This window comes from Cotesia glomerata, linkage group LG6 (assembly GCF_020080835.1).
Source record: "Cotesia glomerata isolate CgM1 linkage group LG6, MPM_Cglom_v2.3, whole genome shotgun sequence".
Lineage (NCBI taxonomy): Eukaryota > Metazoa > Arthropoda > Insecta > Hymenoptera > Braconidae > Cotesia > Cotesia glomerata.
Genome location: NC_058163.1, coordinates 3,246,388 through 3,271,328, shown reverse-complemented (window position 1 = coordinate 3,271,328; position 24,941 = coordinate 3,246,388). Strand labels below are relative to the sequence as shown.

Genomic DNA, 24,941 nt, shown 5'->3' with positions numbered 1-24,941 from the left:
TCCTTATAGATTTTGTCCTATCTATTATCATTTCTTCAAAATTTGAGTTTAAAGTCAGAAAACGAAGTTATAGAATTTGTCCGTAGTTTTCAAAAGTTTAAAATGCTAATTTTGGCTAAAATATTGAAGATAAAAATGAAATTTCGAAAGAAATTTATTATGGAGAATTTTATTTCCTAAAAAAAAAGATCCTTATAAATTTTTGGCTTATTTCTTCCTTTCGCCTAAGTTTTGGATTTAAAATAAAGTTACAGAATTTGTCCGTAGTTTTCTAAAGTTTTAAGTGCAAGTTGTGGCTGAAGTTTCAGTTTTTAATATTTTTTAACAATATAATTTTTTTTTTTTAATTAGAAAAAATGTTTTTTTAATTTTTCTTTAGAAAATTAACTTATATTATTAAGAGAATAAGCGAAATTTTGTGGCCAGTATCGTTGGAAAGGTCTTGACTTGAATTTGTGCCTTTCCAAGGTTTCATTTCATTCTCACCGATAGTCAATTTATGATGATAAGTATTTAGGCTGCATTCGAAAATGCTCTATCTCTAGATGCACAAATAAGAAATGACCTAGTATCTTGTGAAATATTGACATTTTTAAAGATATAAGCTCATCCCGATGTTACACTCATTGAAACCTTTCATTTGAGTACCCACATGAATTTTTCATATATTTTATATATTTATATATATAAATATATAAAATATATAAAAAATATATAAAAATTGCCTTGTGGGTACTTAAATGAAAGGTCTCGATGAGTGTAACATCGAAATGAGTTTGTATCTCAAAAAATGTCAATAATTAAGAAATGACCTTGTATCTTCTGTGAACTATTGACATTTTTAGATATAAACTCATCCTGATGTTACATTCTTCAAGACCTTTCATTTAAGTACCCACATCAATTTTTCATATATTTTATATATTTATATATATTATATTTATGTATATATAAAAAATATATCAAAATTGCATGTGGGTACTCAAATGAAAGCTCTTGATGAGTGCAACATCAGAATGAGCTTACATCTTTAAAAATATCCATAGTTAAGAAATGACCTTGTATCTTGTCAACTATTAATATTTTTAAAGATATAAGCTCATCTTGATTTTACACTCATCGAGACCTTTCATTTGAGTACCCACATAAATTTTTCATATATTTGATATATTTGTATATATTATATATATATGTATATAGGAAAAATATATAAAAATGCATGTGGGTACTCAAATGAAAGCTCTTGATGAGTATAACATCGTAATGAGCTTATATCTTTAAAATATATATTATATATATATGTATATAGGAAAAATATATAAAAATGCATGTGGGTACTCAAATGAAAGCTCTTGATGAGTATAACATCGTAATGAGCTTATATCTTTAATAACGTCAATATTTAAGAACGTGCAGTGCAATTTAACAAAATTCATTATTTAATAAAGCAAAATTTTATTTATTTACAATTCACAACTCAGGGAAATCACATAGTGACTGCAATGTTGCTAGTTTATTATTATTTGTGTTATAATCCCGGAATTCAATAATACTAACAATAATTTAATTTAAAAAAATTCCTTGTTTCATTTTTAAGGATCTTAAATAAAAACTTTAAGAAAAATTATTATTATTTCCAAACAAATATTTAAACTTAAAAAAACAGAAATTTTCATTTAAATATTTCAAGTCTCCACTAAAAAAAAAATTCTCAAAGAAAATAAAATCTCCTCAATAAAATTTCATTAAAAATTCTCAATAAAAATTTCTTAACTCCTATTTTTCCTCTCAAATCAACGAACTTTAGCTTTGAGCGCTTCGAAGATCCGTAGTTCGAATCCCGGACAGATTATTTCAATAATTAAGGTAAAAGCCCCAATATATGATCATGTACCAGTATATGATCATATATTGGGGCTTTTACCTTATAACAAAAAAAACCTAAATTATCGCGCCCTTTAAAAATCGAGAATATTCCACAGCGACATTATTGAATCACCCAAGGTCTTAAACTTTTTGCCAGTGATGTATATGTCTATTTATAATAAGAATAATAATGAGCTTGTAATAATAAAATATATGAAAAAAGTAAAAGTTTTGAGGCCAGATTGTGAATTGTTGAATTTATAATAATAAAAAAGCCAAAGTGTAGCGGTAGAATATTTTCTCTTTCTAACATTTATTTCTTGATCGACCACAAGCTCACGTGATCTACTGTCATTTGCTCCCTTATATTTCGCCCAAAGACTATAGTCGTCCTTGGTGATTTATACTTTTTATATGTAATATTTATTGATACTTATTGTCCAACTGTCTCACTTGCTTTTTAATCTATTAACCCTCTGTACATTACGATATACTCTCTACATATCTGCAGTATCGCTTTCTTCCTCGCTTTTTATTGATATTAATGCTTATATTACTTGCTATTGCTGGAATTTAATTATATACTATTTAAAGTTAATAATAACTATTTTACTAACGTCTTTCATCAGCAGTCGCTTTGAGTATTGATAAACTTTCGGTTTCTTTTGCTCATTACTCAGTCATTAATTTTTTTTACCTTTTAGAAATCAATACTTAAGTCTTGAAGAGTCAGAAATTTTAATTTATTATTCATTTTATTGCTAATTATGACCCAAAAATTAACAGTTTATGGATTATTTATTAAATACGATTTATTAGATGTGAATAAATACTTGTTAACAGTTAACAAATATTTATTAACAGTTAATAAGTAATTTATTAAGTACAATTTATTAACTGTTAATAAATATTTATTAATGGTTAATGAATATTTGTTAACTGTTAACAAATATTTATTTAAAATAAAAAGCAAAAATAGCAATTTTCTTTTGACACTTTTTATAAGCCTATAGCTGGAATACATGATAATAATTCAATTCACTAAATAAATTAATCTTTTTAATATTTAAAAATATAAAAGATAATTATGAGCTGTGATAGAATTTGGTATTTTACAATAAACGTTATTATAATGTAATATAATTAATGCAAATAATTTATAAAGATGATTTTTGTCTATAAGCAATCTTGATATCATATGATATTGCAAGCGAAACAAATTCACTCACCAAAATATTTATTAACTGTTAATAAATATTTGTTAACTATTAATAAATACTTATTAACTATTAATAAATCTACTCTCCTCCCAAATAAATATTTATTGAATGTTAAAAAATATTTATTAAAATTTAATAAATTCAATAATTGGCTTCAAATAAATTAAATTATTAATAGTTAATAAATCCTTATAGCAGTGTACAGTCGACCATTTTTGAATTTTATAAAAAAAATTATTCAGTTGTAGAAAATTGTTTTTAAAAAAATGCATTTATAGTTTTTATACGTTAAATTTTTTTCTATCATAATTTATTTGTTAAAAAAATCCTGATAATTATCAAGTGTTAATTTCATGGTCATAATAAAAAAATAGATCATAAAGAGAAAAAATTTTAAACCAATAAAGTAATTCATAAGAATTTGCCTTGAATCAACCAGAAAAATTCTTTAACAAAAAATAGCTTAATTAATTTTACTTGATTAAATAATTTTTATTTTTTATTCAAGATAATCAAACTTTTAAAAGTTAGTTTTTTTGGTTCAACATTTTTTCCCTTTAATCAACTTTATTTTTTAATCAGTCTAACTATGTATTTATTTAATTAAATCTTTCGACGTTATTTTTACCGAATTTAAGACGTCTGATTAATGTTTAAATTTGCAAACGCATCAAGATCGATTACAATACAATACTTTGATAACTTTATTCTAGAGTCCTCACCAGGATCATCAGGATAAAAAAGTGACTAATTTAACAGATTAAACATACACCTTTCATAAAATTACAGTAAATATTTATCTTCTTTTAATTAAGTTAAATATTACAATCTAACGCTTTTGGTTTTTAATTATACTAAAAAAAACTTGGAAATAAATTACAGTTTAAAAAAGTTAAAAATACGGTTTAATAGCAAACCAAACTAAAAACTAAAAAATAATTTTGAATAAGTTTTAAATAAGAACATAGTGATTAACAAAAAATTAATTTTATTGTAAAAAATCGTGGGTTTTTTTAAATATTTTTTTAATAACTACTTTTAAAAATTTCTACCAATAAAATATTTACATAAATTTAATCAAACACGCTTTTTTTACAATAAAAGAAATTTTCTCAATCACTTCCTTATTTTTAATTCATCCAAACTTATTTAATTTTGTTAAAAATTTCTCAAAAATTTTTTTCTAGAATCAATCGTTACCAAAAAAATCTAATTAAAACCAAGCAAAATAATAAAAAAAACATCATCTTCTTTTAAATAAATAAATCTTTCCCGCCTTTTAAATTCACAATTTTATTTTTAAAAAATCTTCCATACCTACGAAAGATTACTTATCAACCAAAGAAAAAAAAACTCTTGTTTCTAGATCACCAAAATTAAGAGAAGAAATTTTTATATTCTTCCCACATGCGTCATTAGTTATAATTTCAAATTTATCCAAATAATAATTTAATAATTATTTACACGGGAAAAAATTTCTGAGAAAATTTACGATACAACTATTGTAAAGCTGGACTATACTTTTATTACTATTAATTGTCAAATATTTTAGAAGAAAAAATACTATTTATTCATGAAAAAATACGATATTACTATTGTAAAAAGTAAGAGATGAAAATTTCCAGTGCTGCCTCTGTATCTTTCCAATAGAACTATAGCAAATTTTACAATAGTTGAATTGGAATGTTTCTCAATTAGTGTGAGTGATAGCCGTGCATAGCGCTAGACTCTTTTATGTAAATGTTAAAGGATATGGGTCTTAGTTTACCTCGGATAGCGTAGAGGGAGAGCCTCTGGCTGCCAACACCGAGTTCTGGGTTCGATTCCCAGATAGCACGAAAATGTCGGTTTCTTTTTTCGATTACTGTACAGGTACCAATTAGTCCAACCTCCTATCTCTCTCCTTCCCTAATATTTCTTTAAAAAAAACCAACTGTGAATTTTTACAATAGTTGAATTGTAAAGTTCACAAACACATATTGTAGAATTTGCTCTATTGTATTCGACTTTTTAAGACTCTTGCTAGTCTTATTTGTTGGATAAAATTTACAATAGTAGATCGTAAAAATTACTAAATGAGAAGTATAGTCCACCGTTACTATTTTATTTAGTAAAAATTACAATAGTAAAATAGTAAAAACTCCTTCAATTTTCTTTCCGTGTATAACAAAAAAAATCAATATCAAGAATAAAAACGAGCAACTCATTTTTTCTGATTACAGTGACAAGTTAGCGGGTGAAATCGGGTTGACAACCACCAGGAAAATCCTTAAATAAATCGGCCGTGGCGTCGTGCAAGTGCGACAACTTGTGGAGGGCGCCGGTGACCATAAGTGACCCCACATGGACGCCGAGCCCCACGTGCCCATATCAAAGAAAACAGATGCCACTTTCCACAGCGGAGTATCCGACTTGACGTCAGCGCCGCCTGCAGGAGCAACTTCAAAACTAAAATTAGAGTTCGCGTTAATCTGCAAAAAAAGTCTTTTTGCTAGGTTAAGATTACTGTTTAAAAGAAAACCAACCAAGTGCCTAAATATTTTTTACCGAGGACCAGAGTCCGACGACACCGCTGGCGGTGGTGGACTCGGGTTTATTAATATTGATGCATCATTATTATTCAAATACTTCCAAAAACAACAGACTATTTTGCATTTGTGTACATTACTATTATTACTACTATATATTTATAATCCGTCCGGTTATTCCGAAGCACAGAAGAAAACAACGTAAGCTTGAATCATGTCTCGAAATACAGCTGCTGGTTCCGCCAACCAAGGTCAGTTATATTTTTTTTTATCTATTACTTAATAAACATTATTCTAATACTCGATCATTTTTTCAAGGATCAATTTTACTTCAATTAAAAATTTTAATCATTTCTTCTTTGTTTAATTCTGCCTTTTTTGCAGCCAATAGTCTTCTTGATAGGTTTTTACAAAAGAAGAATATGATTTTTGACTCGAAAATAATTTTATTAGCAATTTCTTTTAAGATTTGTGAAAAACGACGAAAATGAAGAAATTAGAGGCTGCTTTGTAATCTGAATTTTGTGAAGCAATCATTAGATAATTTTTTATTAATAACATCTTATGCCATTGTTCAAACAATGAAGATCAAGTGGTAACAAATATTTTTGAGCAAATCAATAAATTAAGCTTGTATTTTTGGATTATGATTTCTGAAAGAAAGTCGAGAAGATGGATTTATGGATATTTTAGGTTTTAAGATGGTAAATCTTTGAAAAAAATGATATGAAAAATTTTTAGATTATTTTGAGAGGTATAATAATGTTGAGAGATAAGATAGCTTCAAAATTTTACGCTGAAAGTTAGAAAAATAAGATATTTGGAAAGGTCTAAAAGAAAATTTGGAAATTATGACGTTTGAAAGGTTATACGTACTTAAAAGACGAAAAGAAGCGATTTTTGGATAATTTATTGAGAAGAAATTGATTAATATGAAAATTAATATAGTACAAGTGACTTTTAACTTTAATAATAAATTATTTTTTATAAATAATTATTTTTGAAGCTTGAATTAAATATTTTTGAAGAAACGAAAAAATCATAGGATACCTTTTTTGTAGAAAATTATATTCTCTACAAAATTGATCCTTATCAGTTTTTTCAGCTCTCACCCCACAGCCAGAATTCGAACTCAAACTAATATTTTCAATTTGAATTATCGAGATTCGAAATTCTTAAAAAATTTTTGTTAAAATAAGATAATTAGTGATTAATCCAAGGAGTTATTAAAATGTATATTTTTAACAAAATCGCGGGTTGAAAAAAAATTATCAAAAATATCAGTCTTAAATTATTAAAATATATTAATTTTAATCTTTAGATTAATTACAGAAGAATATAATTAAGAAAATTGTGTAAAAATCAGATTGATTCAGTTTTTTTGATAAATTTTGATCATTGACTTTTGAAACGTCAGTTTTATTAAAAAGTCCAAAAATATCAACTTTAAAATAATACTGAAAAAATTCAACTAAGGTAAAAGCCCCAATTATTGACACTATAAGGAGACAAAGTTATGATTTCATTTTTTTTAAGCAATCAAATATCAATATCGTTGAATTTTGTTTGTGGTAATGTCTCAAGTAATGTTTTTACTAATCAATTTTTTTTTTAAATGATAATCAGTGATATTTACTAATTAATTTTAAATAATTAAATAGAGTATCCGGATACACCAATTATTGACAGGTTAAAAAACTGATTGATCTAATTATTGACATGCCTTAGCTCCAATTATTGACACCTATACTGCGCATGCGTCGAATCATCTGCTTATTCTTATTTATCGAAACTTATTATTAAGTAATCAACATTATTAAAGTTTATTAATAATAATTTCCATAAATGATTTACTTTTAAAAATATAAAAATTAATTTAAAAATAATTTATTGAATCAGAAGAGTTGAAACTCTTACAGTAAATTTTTTAGGTTAAAGTAAAAAAAAGGCGCCATAGCGCTGTTGACTGGCTGTCAGTATGAGATTCAACTTAAAAATTATCAACTAGTTATTGATACCCATTATTTAAATACTATAAAGGATACAATTAATTTCTATTATTCCATTTTATAAATTTTTCATATATTGTTAAGTGAAAAAAAAAAAATCATATAATTAGATGAAGAAATTAATTTAAACAGCGTTAAAAAAAAATGTTTTTCTAGCAAAGTTGTTAAGAAAATAGACGCTCGTAATCTGGTTTGATGAACTGGTGCTCTTTATTTTTTTTTTAATAATTAATATTTAATATTTTGAATAGTAATGTTTTTCAATTTTTTAATTAGAATTTAATAAAAATTTATGATAGTTATTCTTGTTACAGATAATTAAATATATTTAAAAATAATTTAGGGTGTCAATATTTAGACCCCTGTCAATAATTGGGGCTTTTACCATGAAAAAATTTAAAAACAAGCGGAAGAAGAATATATCCGCGCCATCTTCCGAGGAGCTTGCAAACTAAATGAAAAAAGGGTAGCAAAGACAGACGGTAGAAAAGGGGCGGTCTTCTATCGCGCCCTCTTAGTCTTAAGCTCAATAAAACGGTAAAAAGCTCCTAGACATCCCTCTCTTCGTAAATATATCTTCAAAGCCGCGTTATTGTCACTCGTACATGTCCGCCGTGTGTAGTGATAAGACAAAACAGATGTGTTACGTTTTGGGCTCGTCTCAAACGTTTTAAAAATCTCCATCGTGTCAACAATAATCGGTGATTTATACTCGCAATATACAAATAATAATTGCCAGTGCGTTCTTATGTTCTGTAGTAGTGTCCAGGGGATATCGATTGTAAAAATAACACCGAGGTAATATAACGTGGATGTGAAAAAGCTGTGAATACACCACACCGATCGTTACGCCCTTGCGTTATAGCTTTAGAACTCGTAATGTCTGATACTTGCTAATCGCTCTTTTTTATGTCTAATAATTCCTGCAATAATAATTATAATAATAATTATTAATCTTAGGATAAAGAATAATAAAAATTTTAGCGTACCGTATCAATAATCCTGCTACAGGAAAAATAAGGCCTTAGGGTTTAACGTCCTTGATTGGAATTATCCAACGATCTGCCGATAAGATTAGATAATAAGGTAATTCAAGTCTCATTGTGCTAATATATCATTTTGTTGTTCCACAATGTGTTTTGTTTAATATTTAAATTGCTTTCTTTTAAGTTGGAGCGCTGCCCAGTAGAAAATTTTTATTTTGGATCTGTGACAATTTATTTTTGGGGTCGTCATCTTGTAAAAGTTTTTATTTTAGTTTATTACTCTTACTGGGTTTATAAACAATTTATTTTTGTGGATATTATTTCTATACGGCAGATATAAACACTGAATTTTATTAATTGGTTAGATTGTTGTTCTTCAAAATAAGCAAGCTTTGCAAAGTTACTTTTGTATTATTTTTTTTAAGAAAATCCCATTTTTCTTCTTTCAGAACATTTAAAGATTCTTTAGTATTTTTTCAAACAGCGCTAGATAAATTATTATTTAAGAAAAGTAAAAATAGGATTTAATAACTAAAATTACAAAATTAAATAAGTTTGTATGAGTTAAAAATAAGGGAGTGATTGAGAAAATTTCTTTTATTGTAAAAAAAAGCGTGTTTGATTAGATTTATGTAATTATTTAATTAGTAGAAATTTTTAAAAGTAGTTATTAAAAAAATTTCTTAAAAAGCACCCACGATTTTTTATAATAAAATTAATTTTTTGTTAATCACTCTGTTTTAATTTAAAACTTATTCAAAATTATTTTCTACTTTTTAGTTTGGTTTGCTATTAAACCGTATTTTTAACTTTTTTAAACTGTAATTTATTTCCAAGTTTTTTTAGTATAATTAAAAACCAAAAGCGTTAGATTGTAATATTTAACTTAATTAAAAGAAGATAAATATTTACTGTAATTTTATGAAAGGTGTATGTTTAACCTGTTAAATTAGTCACTTTTTTATTCTGATGATCCTGGTGAGGACTCTAGAATAAAGTTATCAAAGAATTGTATTGCAATCGGTCCTTGATGCGTTTGCAAATTTAAAAATTAATTAGACGTCTTAAAGTCGGTAAAAATAACGTCGAAAGATTTAATTAAATAGACACATAGTTAGACTGATTAAAAAATAAAGTTGATTAAAGAGAAAAAATGTTGAACCAAGAAAACTAATTTTTAAGAGTTTGATCATCTTGAATAAAAAATAAAAATTCCTTAATCAAGTAAAATTAACTCAACTATTTTTTGTTAAAGAATTTTTCTGGTTGATTCAAGTAATTTATTAAATACAATTTATTAACTGTTAATAAATATTTATTAATGGTTAATAAATATTTGTTAACTGTTAACAAATATTTATTAAAAATAAAAAGCAAAAATAGCAATTTTCTTTTAAGACTTTTTATAACCCTATAGCTGGAATACATGATAATAATTCAATTCTCTAAATAAATTAACCTTTTTAATATTTAATTTGTAAATTATTAATATTTAATAAATCCTTCTATCAATGTATTATGTATTCCAGCTATAGGGTCATAAAAAATATCAAAAGAAAATTGCTATTTTTTTATCAATTAAATTTTCCCCCAATTTTGATAAAAAAAATTACCATTAATTTAAGAAATAACTCTTATCAAAACACTAGATAGCTTTTTCAAGTGTTGATTCACGTCACCGTGAAATTTGATTAAAACCGTGTACGCATACTTGACCCGGTTATCGATCTTGAATGAATTCCACGGGAGCGTCGCGTCCGTGCCATACTTATATTCTTAAATAATAACGACAAGTGCTGATGGTACCGTATTAATGGTGACAATGTGATGATAACAAACTAAATAAAAAATTTCCTCATGCATGTGTGCGTCAATCTAAATAACAAAAAAAAAATTACAAGTATATAAATACAAACAAAAATTAATTAAACGGAGAATTTAAAAAGAGAAAGTGTTTACTCACGCAATCTTACAGCCGTTCTTCAATTAAACAAAGATATAAATAGTGAATACGGGTGCATTGACACGAGAAAAATTATGCTGATTCAAATCATAAACTTTCGCGTGTTCCCGTCACCACGTGCTCCTTATTTAACTTTTATTTCTTCTCAAGTTTTTAAGGTCAATTTGTCTAGGTCTCCTTCTGATTTTAAAATCTCTTTTCGATTTCGATGGAACGATTCTTACTATTGTTGAAGGTTTTATTGTTATTTTTGCTGTCTTGCTTAATCTTTTGTGGACATCATACACGTTGGGCGCCACTGGGTTTACGTAATTCTGTTTTAGTATCGGAATTTATCCAGCTTATAAGATTATTTTGTTTGTAAATTATAATTATTATTATCATTATTTTTTTTTTTTTTATATTAATTTGGTAATTTTTTTTGTTCAAGGTCTATATTTGAATTTATAAAAATATTTTGAATTTTTTTTCTTAGTAATAATAATCAATTTTATTATCAAAACTTGAAAAATAATTATTGATAAATTAAAAATTAGTTTATTTAAGTTACAATTCAAAATTGTGGGTCAAATATTGAAAATATAAATAAATCATATCAAATCTTTTTTTATAGAAAATTTTATTCACTACAAAAAAGGTTTTTTTTTATAAATTTTGCCCTATCTCTCTTCCTTTCATGAAAATTTTGGATTTAAAGTCAGTAAATGAAATTATAGAATTTTTTCCGTAGTTTTCAAAAATTTTAAATGCAAGCTGTGGCTTAAATATTGAAGATACAAAAAAATTATAAGAGCCCTTATTTATAGAGGGTTTCAATTCTCTACAAAAAAAGTCTTTATCAATTTTAGTGTGTCTTTAATCCTTAAGTGGGAATTTTGAAATTAAAGTCAAATTTTTAATTAATTATTATTATTTTTGTTATAATCCCAGAATTCAATAATAATAATAATAATAATAATAATAATAATAATAATAATAAAATAATTATAATAAATTTTTTTAATTTTTGTTATTATAATTATAATTATAAGTTGAAAAATAATTATTAATAAAAGAATCTTTCACTTTTGAGCAAGAATTTTGAAATTTAAGACTGAAATTTTCACCGTCTTATTCAACTATCAATATTAAGTTGTTTATTCTTATTATTATTATTCATTATCATGAAATTTAATAATATTAATAATAATAATAATAATTATTATTATTATTATTATTATTATTATTATTAATGACTAGCAATCATGCAGTCACTATGTGACTGCCGTAACTTGTGAACTAAAAAAAATAAAATTTTGCTTTATTAAATAATGACTTATTAAATTGCACTGTACTTTCTTAAATATTGACGTTTTTGAAGATATAAGATCATCTCGATGTTACACTCATCAAGAGCTTTCATTTGAGTACCCACATGCATTTTTATATATTTTTCCTATATATACATATATATATTATATATTTTAAATATATAAGCTTATTCTGATGTTACACTCATCAAGAGCTTTCATTTGAGTACCCATATGCATTTTTGATATATTTTTCATATATACATTTATATAATATGTACAAATATATCAAATATATGAAAAATTTATGTGGGTACTCAAATGAAAGGTCTCGATGAGTGTAACATCAAGATGAGCTTATATCTTTAAAAATATTAATAGTTGACAAGATACAAGGTCATTTCTTAACTATGGATATTTTTAAAGATGTAAGCTCATTCTGATGTTGCACTCATCAAGAGCTTTCATTTGAGTACCCACATGTAATTTTGATATATTTTTCATATATACACATATATAATATATATAAATATATAAAATATATGAAAAATTGATGTGGGTACTCAAATGAAAGGTCTCGATGAGTGTAACATTAGGATGAGCTTATATTTTTAAAAAAAAATATCAATAGTTCACAAGATACAAGGTAATTTCCTAATTATGTATCTAGAGATAGAGCATTTTCGAATGCAGCCTAAGTACTTCTAATAAATTGACTATTGGTGCGAATGATATGAAACCTTGAAAAAGCACAAATTCAAGTTAAGACCTTTGCAACGATACCACATTTTACTATAAAAACCCATTTTATCATATAAATACACTGGTCACAAAATTTTGCTTATTTCTTTGATATAAATTAATTTTCTAAAGAAAAATTGAAAAAACATTTTTTTAATTTAAAAAAAAAAACATTAAAAATTGAAAAACAAATTTTTTTCTTTTAGCTATATAATTACACCAACTTGCAAATAAATGAACAATAAAGAAACAAAAGAATTAGGACAATGAGACTTGAATTAATGTTAGGAATTGATTTAAACAAGATCAATTGCCGGGTGATTAAAATGTGTATCACTAAAGAAGAACAAGAACATTAACATCAACGAGTGGCAATAAAATAAATTGAAGATTGGATGTGACAGCTATACTCTGAAGAAGATGTCACCGCGAACTGGCAGAAAATCTCATTTTGAGGATTGGAACAATAGCGAAGTCGTTGAAGCACTCGCTGATGAGAAGAAACGGCGAACAGCAGCCTGATGTCACCATGTCAAAGTCATGTCACGTGACAGAGGACTTGGTGCTGGTGAATATGTAACGGATGAGTACCAAGATGCTGTCTCGTTGGCACGGGAACGGTGCCACGGGCTAGAGCTTCGATTGGAACGAAGTGAGACTGTTGTAGCATAGCGATGAGCGTCGAAACTGATACACTTGAACTCGAGGTCTTCGAGGTGAGTTTAAAACTTCAGATGGACACCCAATTAGTTTTTCTTTCCTGCAATATAAAAAATCAAATCAAAATCATATTTAACAAATAGAGAAAATAATAACAATGTTGGATAAATTAATTTATTAAATGTTGATAAGTTATGTTGACTCAACTATGACCTTTGATGAAATTTTTATTCCCTAAAATAAATTTTTATCTTCTAGTCATTATTATTTTACTAATTTACAATTAAAAGAATCAAACTTTTAGATAAAACAATAATAAGTTTGAGTTTAATATAAATAATCCGCAAACAAATAATTTACAAATCATGTGAAGAAATATACAAAGAACATATAAGTACTCCTCGAGAACGAGTCGCTAAAATTAAATAGACTTTTTTGTAAATACAATTGACAACCAACATTATTATTCGACTTACAAACTAATTACCGCTAATATCTTAATTATCAATCGATAAAATTATAAAAATATATCGGTGTGTAATATATTTACCTACTTTAACCTTTTAGCGTCGAGAATCCACTTTGTAACATCGTAACTTTGTAACTTTATAACTCCGTTAAATTTTTAGTCGACGTGTATCTGAAAAAATGATATTGTTAATGAATAAATACTACCAAAAAATTTCATTTAAATAAAGAAGAATTATAAATTTGACAGATAAGTTTAACCTCTATGGATTGAGGTTAGGAATTTCTTCCCAATTCCCGGCAAATTTTCTTATACTTTTTTATATTCTACCGCTCAGTAACTTTGTTTATTACATTCATTCTCAAATATGAACATTAAAATATAAACCATACCTTATTATTAAATTGGATTCTGTCAACAATGTCAGCTTCAATAAACATGTCTGATGCTTACCGGCGGTACCGCTGGTGGCGCATCGTTCTGTCAAATGAAAATAATTTTCAAAAATTCCAATAACAATAAAAAAAACTTCCAATTTAATATTTAAACAAAATGTCAAAAATATTGTCTATTAAAAACAAGTAAAATAATTATAAAGAAGAAATATTACTTACAACTGACTAATTGAATTAACAATGAAGAAATATATTTTTTATAATTGATAAGCAAGTGCAGTTACCGCATGACAGATAAAAACATTGGTTTGTTAATTCTCTCATTTTTTTTATTTCTTCATTAAGTAAAAGCCCCAATTATTGATACTATTAGAGACGAAGCTATGATTTCATTTTCTTTAAGCAATCAAATATCAATATCGTTGAATTTTGTTTGTGGTAATGTCTCAAGTAATGTTTTTACTAATCAATTTCTTTTTTTAAAATGACAATCAGTGATAATTACTAATTAATTTTAAATAATTAAATAGAGTATCCGGATACACTAATTATTGACAGGTTAAAAAACTGATTGATCTAATTATTGACATGCCTTAGCTCCAATTATTGACACCTATACTGCGCATGCGTCGAATCATCTGCTTATTCTTATTTATCGAAACTTATTATTAAGTAATCAATATTATTAAAGTTTATTAATAATAATTTCCATAAATGATTTACTTTTAAAAATATAAAAATAATTTATTGAATCAGAAGAGTTCAAACTCTTACAGTAAATTTTTTAGGTTGAAGTAAAAAAAAGGCGTCATAACGCTGTCGACTGGCTGTCAATATGAGATTCAACTTAAAAATTATCAACTAGTTATTGACACCCATTATTTAAATATTATAAAGGAAACAAAAAGGTTGGCAATGGCCTAATCGGCTCGGTACCTGCATTGCAAAAGAGTGGGACCAGGGTTCGATTCCGGCGCGCACCAATATTTTTCAATGATTATAAACTAAGAATATGTGCGTTTCATTGCCAGCCTCTGTACCGGTCGGGTTTTCTGTGGTTTTCCCATATAGTTATTGAGGTAAAATGTCATTATAGAAGTACCTCCATACTATTTAAGACCGTAATGCAAATGCAGGTACTGATTATAACGCGTAAGTCGGCCACAGTCGCAGCACATGTGTGTCGGGCATGAAAGAAAAAATCCCGACATGCAAGGGGGTGGGGACGAAAAAGTAGTTGAGAGTTATAATGACGGGGTTGAGAGATTATATTGCGGAGAAAAAAGTGGAGAGACAATAATTCCCCACCCTCCCTTGTAAAACACTCTACAGTGATACAAGTAAAACCATCCTCAATTATAACCTCAATTATAAAGGAAACAATTAATTTCGATTATTCAATTTTATAAATTTTTTATACATTGTTAATTAAAAAATAAAAAGATCATATAATTAGATGAAGAAATTAATTTAAACTCGGCATTTAAAAAAAATGCTTTTCTAATCAAAGTTGTTAAGAAAATAAACGCTCGTAAGCTGGTTTGATGAGCTGGTGCTCTTTTTTTTTTTTTTTAATAATTGATATTTAATATTTTGAATAGTAATGTTTTTCAATTTTTTAATTAGAATTTAATAAAAATTTATGATAGTTATTCTTATTACAGATAATTAAATATATTTAAAAATAATTTAGGGTGTCAATATTTGGACCACTGTCAATAATTGGGGCTTTTACTTTAGTAAAATAAATTTCTTGACTGGAGAACATTATTTTTGACTCAAGAAAATTTGTCGGGTGCCTGAAGGAAGACCAAAGTTGTGTTGGCCGAAGTAAAAATTTTTCTTGAAATTCTATTCTTGGTGGAAGTAATTTTTCTTAATTCAAATTATCATAAATACTTGAGACAATAAATTTTTATATTTGATCAAGATTTTTAGATTCTTTAGGGAAGCAGGGCCACCTACTTCAGCTGAGAAAAAAATTATCTCACCTTGAGAAAATTTTTCTCTTGAATATTTGATGCTCATTTTATATTATTTTAGCGTGCAATTATATATATTGAATGAAAAAAAATGATGAAATATTATTTGATCTTCTCATTTGATATGTTAATCAATAAAAATATTAATGAAAATTAACTTCTATCTTTATATTTAATTTTTTGGAGCAAGAGAGAAATTTTCTCAAGACAAGAAAATTAACTTCTATCAAGAACTAAATTTTTTGGAGCAAGAGGCTGAATTTTCTCAAAACAAAATTTTCTGAACTTAAATAAATTTTCTTGGATCAAGATACGTATTTCTTAATGCAAGAGAATTAATTTTTGGAATAAGTGAAATTTCTTGTCAAAAAAAAAATTTTTTTTCGCTCAAGAAAATAATTAGGAAGAGAAATATTTTCTTGCCTCAAGTGAACCTTTTTTTCTGTGTGGGTGTCCATCTGTCGGTCAGTTTCTAAACTCACTGGAATAAATAGAACAAGCATTAATAAAAATATAAGCTAAATAAATAATTAATTTTAAATTTCTTGTAAATTTTCTCACCTGAAGGTACGAGACAACGATTGTACCGGCGAAACCTCCGGCAAGCGAGGAGCATCACTGTCATCATCAAAACTCGGAAGATCATCAAAACCCAGAGACATTGAACCTATAGTGCTGGCGAACCCCACGACCAGCAGCAGTAGCACCTGGCGCAAGAAGCGGAAGCGTCGGAAATCAAAAAACAAGCAGCAACTGCAGCTGCAGTTGCCGAGTAGCCAGCGCCCAAGCTTGGGGCTGGCTCACCAGACAGTCGTAAATTTTCCGTCGTCCTCCAAGGACTTAGAACAGACTGAAGGCGAGTGCTCGAAGCGCGACTCCTCGAGCAGCCTCGGGGGGCCCAGTGCTCGCCACACCACCTTAAGGGAATCTCTGCTAACCGTGCTTGGCAAGCTAGTTGTCTGGAAAGGCACCAGGTACCGACCCACTCCCACGAACCCGGCCACTGGAACGTCCACTAATTCCTCTTCAGTGCCACCGAACTCTCCTCCAGCTACTGAGTGCATTGGAAGAGGAACTGTTTTCTTCTCCAGTGGTGAGCTTGATTCTTCCTGAATGTTTTCAGGTTTCAGGTTATGAGTTATTGTCTTTTTTTGAGAGGCGCTTAAGTTTGTTTTTTCTTCTTCTGATAAAATTGTTTTATTATTTATTTAATTTTTATTGATCCTTGAAAAATTATCTAATTTATTAGATTATTAGATTGTTTTTTTAGTAATTGTTGGGATATTAATTAAATTTTTCTTATTTCAGAAACGGAAAGGCGAATTCGAGCGAACAATCGCGAGTACAATTCACAATTTAAATATGCGGTAAGTTTTAGTTTTATGGAATTAAAAAACATTAATTATTGAAGATTTTAATTTTTTGACATATTTAGAATTGTTTTTGAAGTTATACTTCTTTTGGCGCGTTAGGCAAAAATGATGAGGGTAAATTTTTACGATGCGCGCGCACACCATCACGAAAAACCGACACCCTGAAGTTAGCTACTCAACATTTTAGTTTTTTAAAAAAAGTTACCAACAAAATAAAAATAAGTACATCTACGTATGTTTGCGTGAGAACTGGCTACTGTATTCACGATATTTCATATAAATATATATTTTCAACTTCCCGCTAAGAAAATTGAAAATTTTTATTAATAGGAAGTTATTGATTTCGGTCCAATTTTTAAAAGTCGAGGTTTCATCGGATGTCCACGTTTTAAGGTCCCAGAAAGCCATTCTGATTATTCCCACCGAGGTGTCCGGCCGTGTGTGTGTGTCAATCAATTTTTATCGTACGGTTTCTAAAAAACGAATCAACCGATTGAGTTCTACGACACGTCATTCGAAAGGTTCTATCAAAACGTAGATCTGATTAGATTTAAGAGTTAATTCATCAAGCCATTCCGAAGAAATTAAAAAAAAAATTTGAATTTTTATGTTTTTTAAAAATAACTTTAAAGCGTACGAAAAAATCATAATGAAACCATGTATACATTTTTTTGCTTGAAAACTGCGTCCAATGCTTTTTTTAAAATGAAAATCGAACCACGCATTTAAAAATTATAGTTGTTTAGAAATTCACAAAATTTTTTTTTTTGATATTTTTTTAAGATATTTTCCAGTTTCTTCAACCGATCAATTTAAAACTTGTACATTTTCTTTTTGTGCTTTAAAAACTGCACCGAATGCTTTTTCAAAAAACAAAATCGAACGACGCATTCAAAAATTACAGTTGTTTAATAAATACATTTGGAGCTCGAGGAGCTCAAAATGTGAAAAACTGCGCTTTGAGCTTAAAAAGCTCAAATATTAATCAAAAAACACATTTTAAGGTGCTTGAAATGCAAACTTAGCAGGAAGTTCTAGGGTTGGCCTGCACGGTCAACCGATTTCCAGATTTTTTTGATTATATAGAAATAATTTTTTTATGATATTTAAATAAACTTTATTTAACTAGACAATGCGTTATAATAAAACTTTCAATGTATTAAATACCTTTTTTTCTATTATTAGTGTCGTTTTTTCTACAAACGTAGGATAACGCGATAGATAAAATATTTAGAAAGATTTTTATCTTGTTACGTCAAAGAAGTATAACTTCTAACGTGCGTACATAAGTACACACACACACACACTTTTTTTTTTTTTAATATTGTATGAATACGCGGAAAAAAGAAAAATTATATCATATAATGTAACGTGGCTTTCCGTGATGAAAACTGGAAAAATTACAGTTTTAGATTGTAATTATTACAGATTCTATAAGGTGATTCTCTGTAAGGATGTCTTAAATCTGTACAAAATTGTCCGACCAAATTATTTTTGATTTTATTAGAAAAATAATTAACAAGGGCTACAAAACTATCAGCTTAATAATAATAAATAAACAGCCAATTTAATTTTTGTTTTTTCGATATTTGTGTATCTTTTGCCATATAACATGACAGGGGACTGTTTTTTTTATCAAATTGAGAAAAATCAAGCAAACTAGTTCAATGCATTCAACTTTTCAAGTTATCAATGAATATTTACATTAATTAGAATAATATTAAGATTTATGGATCCAATTTTATAAATAAATTATAATTAAAAATAGTTGCCGGGTGAGTGAGTTTTGAAGTGGCCCAGACACATATTTCCAGCACAAACGGTGTTTTGACACTAAATAAAATGGTGATAAATTTCTAACAGCCTTATGGTTATTAACTCAAGGCTAGTTAGATCCTTATAAACCTTACAAAAGGTAAAATAACACGCTGGATTTTTTTTTTTTTGGCTTTGAACTTCTGGCAGGGAACTGTTCTTAAAACGCCTGGGACAAACTTTGGTTTAATGAATTTAATGAAACAAATTAATTTTCGGTACTTTTTATTGAAGATGATTGTTAGTTAACTAATTAAGTTTATAAACATTATGGACAAAATTATATATTATGGACGAATAACTTAAAATTTAATCTTAAAGTTTCAATTTTGGGAAAGGGACAGCCCAGGGGACTGTTATATCGGTGGTTTACAAATTTATAGCAAAAAAACCAAAATTTATTTCATTTTAGTTTTCAATGCTCCAAATAGAAATGTTTTTTTACTTTCGTAATAAATTTTTTTTAGTAACAAAATAACAATTTTTCTAATAAAAAAATGCCCGGGACAGCAAAAATCATCCTTACAGAGAATCATCCATAAGAATTACATTGTAGAACGTAATATTTATATTGAAAACTCTGAAAGTTAACATTCGAAGTTTGAATTTAGAAAAATGTTATTTCAAACTGTAATTTTTTTAGTTTTTAATACGACGGGACACTTATTACTATTTATAATGTAATTTTTCGATTTTTCTTTTTTCCGTGTACATGAATACATTATTTGTAAATTTATTGGAATTTATCAGCTGAAACGAGTGTTTTCTTCTTTTATAGTTTTAATTTACAAACTATAATACTTTTGTTTATAAAATACATAATAATAAACATTTAATTGTAATAATTAACGTTACAGCCGATTGCTTCGAATATTGAACATTACTTACTAAATATTGACCGTTTATGTTCCAAATACTGACCAGTAGTATTTTTTATAAAAAATTTAATTGAATTTTTTATTGATATCTTGAAAAAAATATTTTACATATTTAATTTATAGATTTAAATATAATTATTAATTAAATCCAGTTTTATAGAAAATTTTACTAAAAAATTCAATTTTAAATAAATTCTTCAAATTTATTTTTAAAAAATTTTTCACTGATTTAAAAGGATTATAAATTTTTTGCTAATATTCAAAATTATAATTATAAGGTAAAGGCTCTAAATATTGAACAGTTTAGATAAAATGAACATAAATAAATTATTTGTAAATTTATTGGAAGAGTTTATCAGCTGTAACGAGCGTTTTCCTTTTTTTATAGTTTTAACTTACAAACTATAATACTTTTGTTTATAAAATACATAATATTAAACATTTAATTGTAATAATTAACGTTACAGCCGATTGCTTCGAATATTGAACATTACTTACTAAATATTGACCGTCTATGTTCCAAATACTGACCAGTAGTATTTTTTATAAAAAATTTAATTGAATTTTTTATTGATATCTTGAAAAAAATATTTTACATATTTAATTTATAGATTTAAATATAATTATTAATTAAATCCAGTTTTATAGAAAATTTTATTAAAAAATTCAATTTTAAATAAATTCTTCAAATTTATTTTTAAAAAATTTTTCACTGATTTAAAAAGATTATAAATTTTTTGCTAATATTCAAAATTATAATTATAAGGTAAAGGCTCTAAATATTGAACAGTTTAGATAAAATGAACATAAATAAATTATTTGTAAATTTATTGGAAGAGTTTATCAGCTGTAACGAGCGTTTTCCTTTTTTTATAGTTTTAACTTACAAACTATAATACTTTTGTTTATAAAATACATAATATTAAACATTTAATTGTAATAATTAACGTTACAGCCGATTGCTTCGAATATTGAACATTACTTACTAAATATTGGCCGTCTATGTTCCAAATACTGACCAGTAGTATTTTTTATAAAAAATTTAATTGAATTTTTTATTGATATCTTGAAAAAAATATTTTACATATTTAATTTATAGATTTAAATATAATTATTAATTAAATCCAGTTTTATAGAAAATTTTATTAAAAAATTCAATTTTAAATAAATTCTTCAAATTTATTTTTAAAAAATTTTTCACTGATTTAAAAGGATTATAAATTTTTTGCTAATATTCAAAATTATAATTATAAGGTAAAGGCTCTAAATATTGAACAGTTTAGATAAAATGAACATAAATAAATTATTTGTAAATTTATTGAAAGAGTTTATCAGCTGTAACGAGCGTTTTCCTTTTTTTATAGTTTTAACTTACAAACTATAATACTTTTGTTTATAAAATACATAATATTAAACATTTAATTGTAATAATTAACGTTACAGCCGATTGCTTCGAATATTGAACATTACTTACTAAATATTGACCGTCTATGTTCCAAATACTGACCAGTAGTATTATGCTTACTAGACTTGTAAATAATTTTTATTTAAAATCTATAATAGTTTGGACATTAGCTAATCTATTCACTGACATGTTAATAATTGAAGTATTGTTGCTAGTTGTTCTGTATTCCGATACAATATTATCTTTAGTACGCATATTTAAATCAATCGCCGGAGCTATACTAATATTAGGTACATTGGATAATTTACAACACCAATTGTTGACCAGAGTACTATTTAAATTATTAACATGCTTTTTCTAACAAAAATAATTGATAACTAATCTTGGATATTAAATTGTTTTGAAAAATACTTATTTATTGATTATGAAGTATTTAATTTTATACAGAGTGTCCCAGAAGTAACGGACGCCATTGTAGCATCTGATAAACAAAATAATTCTGAGACGAAAAGTCCTTAGCCATTTTTTAATCAGACGCATAGATAATTAATTATTAATTAAAATAACGTCCTTTTATGCGTTAGAGAGAGAGCACTAGTGTCAAGTCAAGTGCGTTCTAACGAAGACGCTTGCACGTGTGAATGTGTAAGTAAATATGTGTGACTACGTAGCTATAGAAACTAGTTAGTCATACAGTTAGTTGTGTCTTTGTTTGGCACATACTTTACTGGACACTGGCGCTCTCTCTCTAACAAATAAAGAGACGTTATTTTTTATTAATAATTAATTATTTATGCGGTTAATTGAAAAATGGCTAAGGACTTTTCGTCTCAGAATTATTTTTTTCATCAGATGCTACAATGGCGACCGTGACTTTTTGGACACCCTGTATAAATTGATTATAAATGTAGCAAACACGGCGAGGATTTTAATGACTTATTTTCCCAAATTTCTGACATTTGTACTCAAACTTATTTTTTTTTTAACTGGATATATTTATGTAGATGCTTAAATTTTTATTTAAATTATAATTTGAAAATTGCCTACTGAATATAAAACTAAATTACTAAATTTTTTAAAATTAAATTGTTAAGCTAGGTCAATATTTAGTTTTTACCCTAATTTATTTTTAATAAAAAAATTCATCTTTAAATAATAAATTAATTAAATTCTTTTAATCTAAAAAATTGCATAATATATATTCCAAAAGTATAAATAATTTTTTTTTGTTAATTAGCGTTTCTACCATATTAAAAAAATAACTCAATTCAATAAAAAAATTTTTTTTAACAATGTAACTTATTAAAACATATTTCATTGTTACAGAACAATTATATAAAAACGTCCAAGTACTCAGTATTGACGTTTCTGCCATTGAATTTGTTTGAACAATTTCAACGATTGGCTAATTTTTACTTCCTATGTCTGCTGGTGCTTCAAATGATTCCTGCAATATCATCTCTAACCCCAATTACTACAGCAATACCTCTTATTGGGGTACTTACACTCACTGCCGTCAAAGATGCCTACGACGACTTTGTAAGCATTAAAAACTTTTTACCTGTTTTTTTTAATCTTTCTTCTTAATAAATAAATAATTATAATAACTATTAACTATTTTCAGCAACGACATAGCAGCGATTCTCAAGTTAATAATAGAAAGTCGCAGACATTACGAGGTACCCAGCTCAAAGTTGAAAAATGGTCGCAAGTGCAAGTCGGCGACGTTATTAGGATGGAAAACGATCAATTTGTCGCCGCCGATGTCCTTTTATTATCGACGAGCGAACCTAATGGCCTCTGCTACATCGAGACTGCTGAATTAGACGGGTAATTATAATTATTAATTATAATTATAATCATGATTATATGATATATGATATTATATGATATCTGAGGTTCCTTTATGACCTAACTTTCCTTATTTCATATCAAGGACAATGATTTTTTTTAACCTGAAATTTTTTTCAGCGAAACAAATTTAAAATGCCGTCAATGTTTAACTGAAACTGCTGAGATGATGGATAACAACGAACTAATTGGTGAATTTGACGGTGAAATTGTTTGTGAAACGCCCAATAATTTATTGAATAAGTTCGATGGTATATTAACGTGGAAAGGCAACAGGTAAATTTGATTTGTTTGTTTAAAAGTTAAGTAAAGTCAGAATTTTTTTTTAAATTTATTGAAAATTTTAAATCAATCTAAATGATATTTTCCAATCGTTTGAAAAAATTTATTAAAAAAAATTTTTTTAAGATTAATTAAATTTTTCTTGATTTAGATTTTAAATTAAAAAAATTTTTTTAATTAAAATTTTGTTCAAATTAATTAAAACAAGACGTCCAATTTTTTTTGCAATAGATATATTTTTTTTGTAAATATTTACAAGTGCGGTCAACTATTTTAATTTTCATTTTTTTGGACGAAATTTCTATTTGATTTTATTGATATATTTTTTTTTTAAATACATCAAAAAAATAAACAATTGAAAAAAAAAGTGAATTATCACAATTTTAACAAATTTGAAAAAAAAAATTATAAATTTTTTAGAAAATTGTGGTATTCAATTTTCTTTTTTAATTGTTCGTTTTTTTTTGTTTTATTTACTTTTAAAAAAAAAAAAGATAAAATATAAATTTTATCCAAAAACATGAAAGCCAAAATTTTTTCCAATTTTTGAAGGCAAAAAAGCTATCGATATTTTTATTTTATTTCTTTCACGACATTTTTTATCATAAATCCGCCGTAAAAATTTGCAGAATAAAAAAAAAATTTTTAAATGATAATTTTTTACCTAGTTATGGCCCAAAATGGGTTTTAACCACTTGTAAATAATAAAATTACCAAAAAAAATTTTTTTAAGATAAATTAAATTTTTCTTAATTTCGGTTTTTAATTAAAAAATTTTTTTTTATTATAATTTTGTCTAGAACAAAACGTCCAATTTTTTTGCAATAAATATTTTTTTTTTTAATTGAATTAATAGGGTAAAGGAACAGCATATAAATTTAATTTAAAAAATCTAGTAATTTAATTTTATATTTAGCAGATAATTATCAATCTTTAATTATACTTTAAAAGAAAATTTTTATTAAACTGGTCAATATTTCGAGCCTATAAAAAAAAATTTTTTTAAATTTGCATTTAATTTTTTATAATTTCTAGATTAATTTTTTTGTTAAAATTTTTATGACACTCACTTAGTAGTCACTTGACTATTTTTAAATTTTATTTAACAAATAAATTTGTTCAAAAAAAATTGATACTAAAGTTAACTAGCATTAGAAATTTTTTGTAATTTTATAGCAATTAAATTATTATAAAAAAAATTCCACATGTGAAAATCAAATTTTTTTTTT

At 26.2% G+C, this 24,941-nt stretch overlaps 1 protein-coding gene and 1 long non-coding RNA gene across 10 annotated transcripts in view; one reads left to right on the top strand and one right to left on the bottom strand.

Moving 5' to 3' along the window:
- The window catches only part of LOC123268184 (phospholipid-transporting ATPase ID), a 60,329-nt gene that overhangs the window by 19,317 nt on the left and 16,071 nt on the right, over window positions 1–24,941 (top strand). For 2 of the 7 annotated variants that reach the window (XM_044733098.1, XM_044733097.1), the window contains exons 2-6: window positions 5,309–5,865; window positions 17,417–17,475; window positions 22,906–23,118; window positions 23,204–23,409; window positions 23,551–23,706. In XM_044733098.1, the coding sequence (XP_044589033.1) occupies window positions 5,829–5,865; window positions 17,417–17,475; window positions 22,906–23,118; window positions 23,204–23,409; window positions 23,551–23,706 (671 nt within the window). In that variant the 5' untranslated portion in view covers window positions 5,309–5,828. Of the gene's footprint in view, window positions 1–5,308; window positions 5,866–8,186; window positions 8,710–12,808; window positions 13,319–16,675; window positions 17,202–17,416; window positions 17,476–22,905; window positions 23,119–23,203; window positions 23,410–23,550; window positions 23,707–24,941 lie in introns of those variants that run through there. The other 5 variants (XM_044733093.1, XM_044733094.1, XM_044733092.1 and 2 more) reach the window with 5 other exon arrangements.
- On the bottom strand, window positions 13,278–16,759 carry LOC123268188. Of its 3 annotated transcripts, XR_006510190.1 has the most exons (4): window positions 16,670–16,759; window positions 14,124–14,211; window positions 13,813–13,902; window positions 13,278–13,362 (listed from the first exon to the last, which is right to left on the bottom strand). It is a non-coding gene; the product is annotated as an uncharacterized LOC123268188 (long non-coding RNA). The 3 variants fall into 3 exon arrangements; XR_006510189.1 differs by lacking the exon at window positions 13,278–13,362 and having other exon boundaries at window positions 13,812–13,902; XR_006510191.1 differs by lacking the exons at window positions 13,278–13,362; window positions 16,670–16,759 and adding an exon at window positions 14,346–14,464 and having other exon boundaries at window positions 13,812–13,902.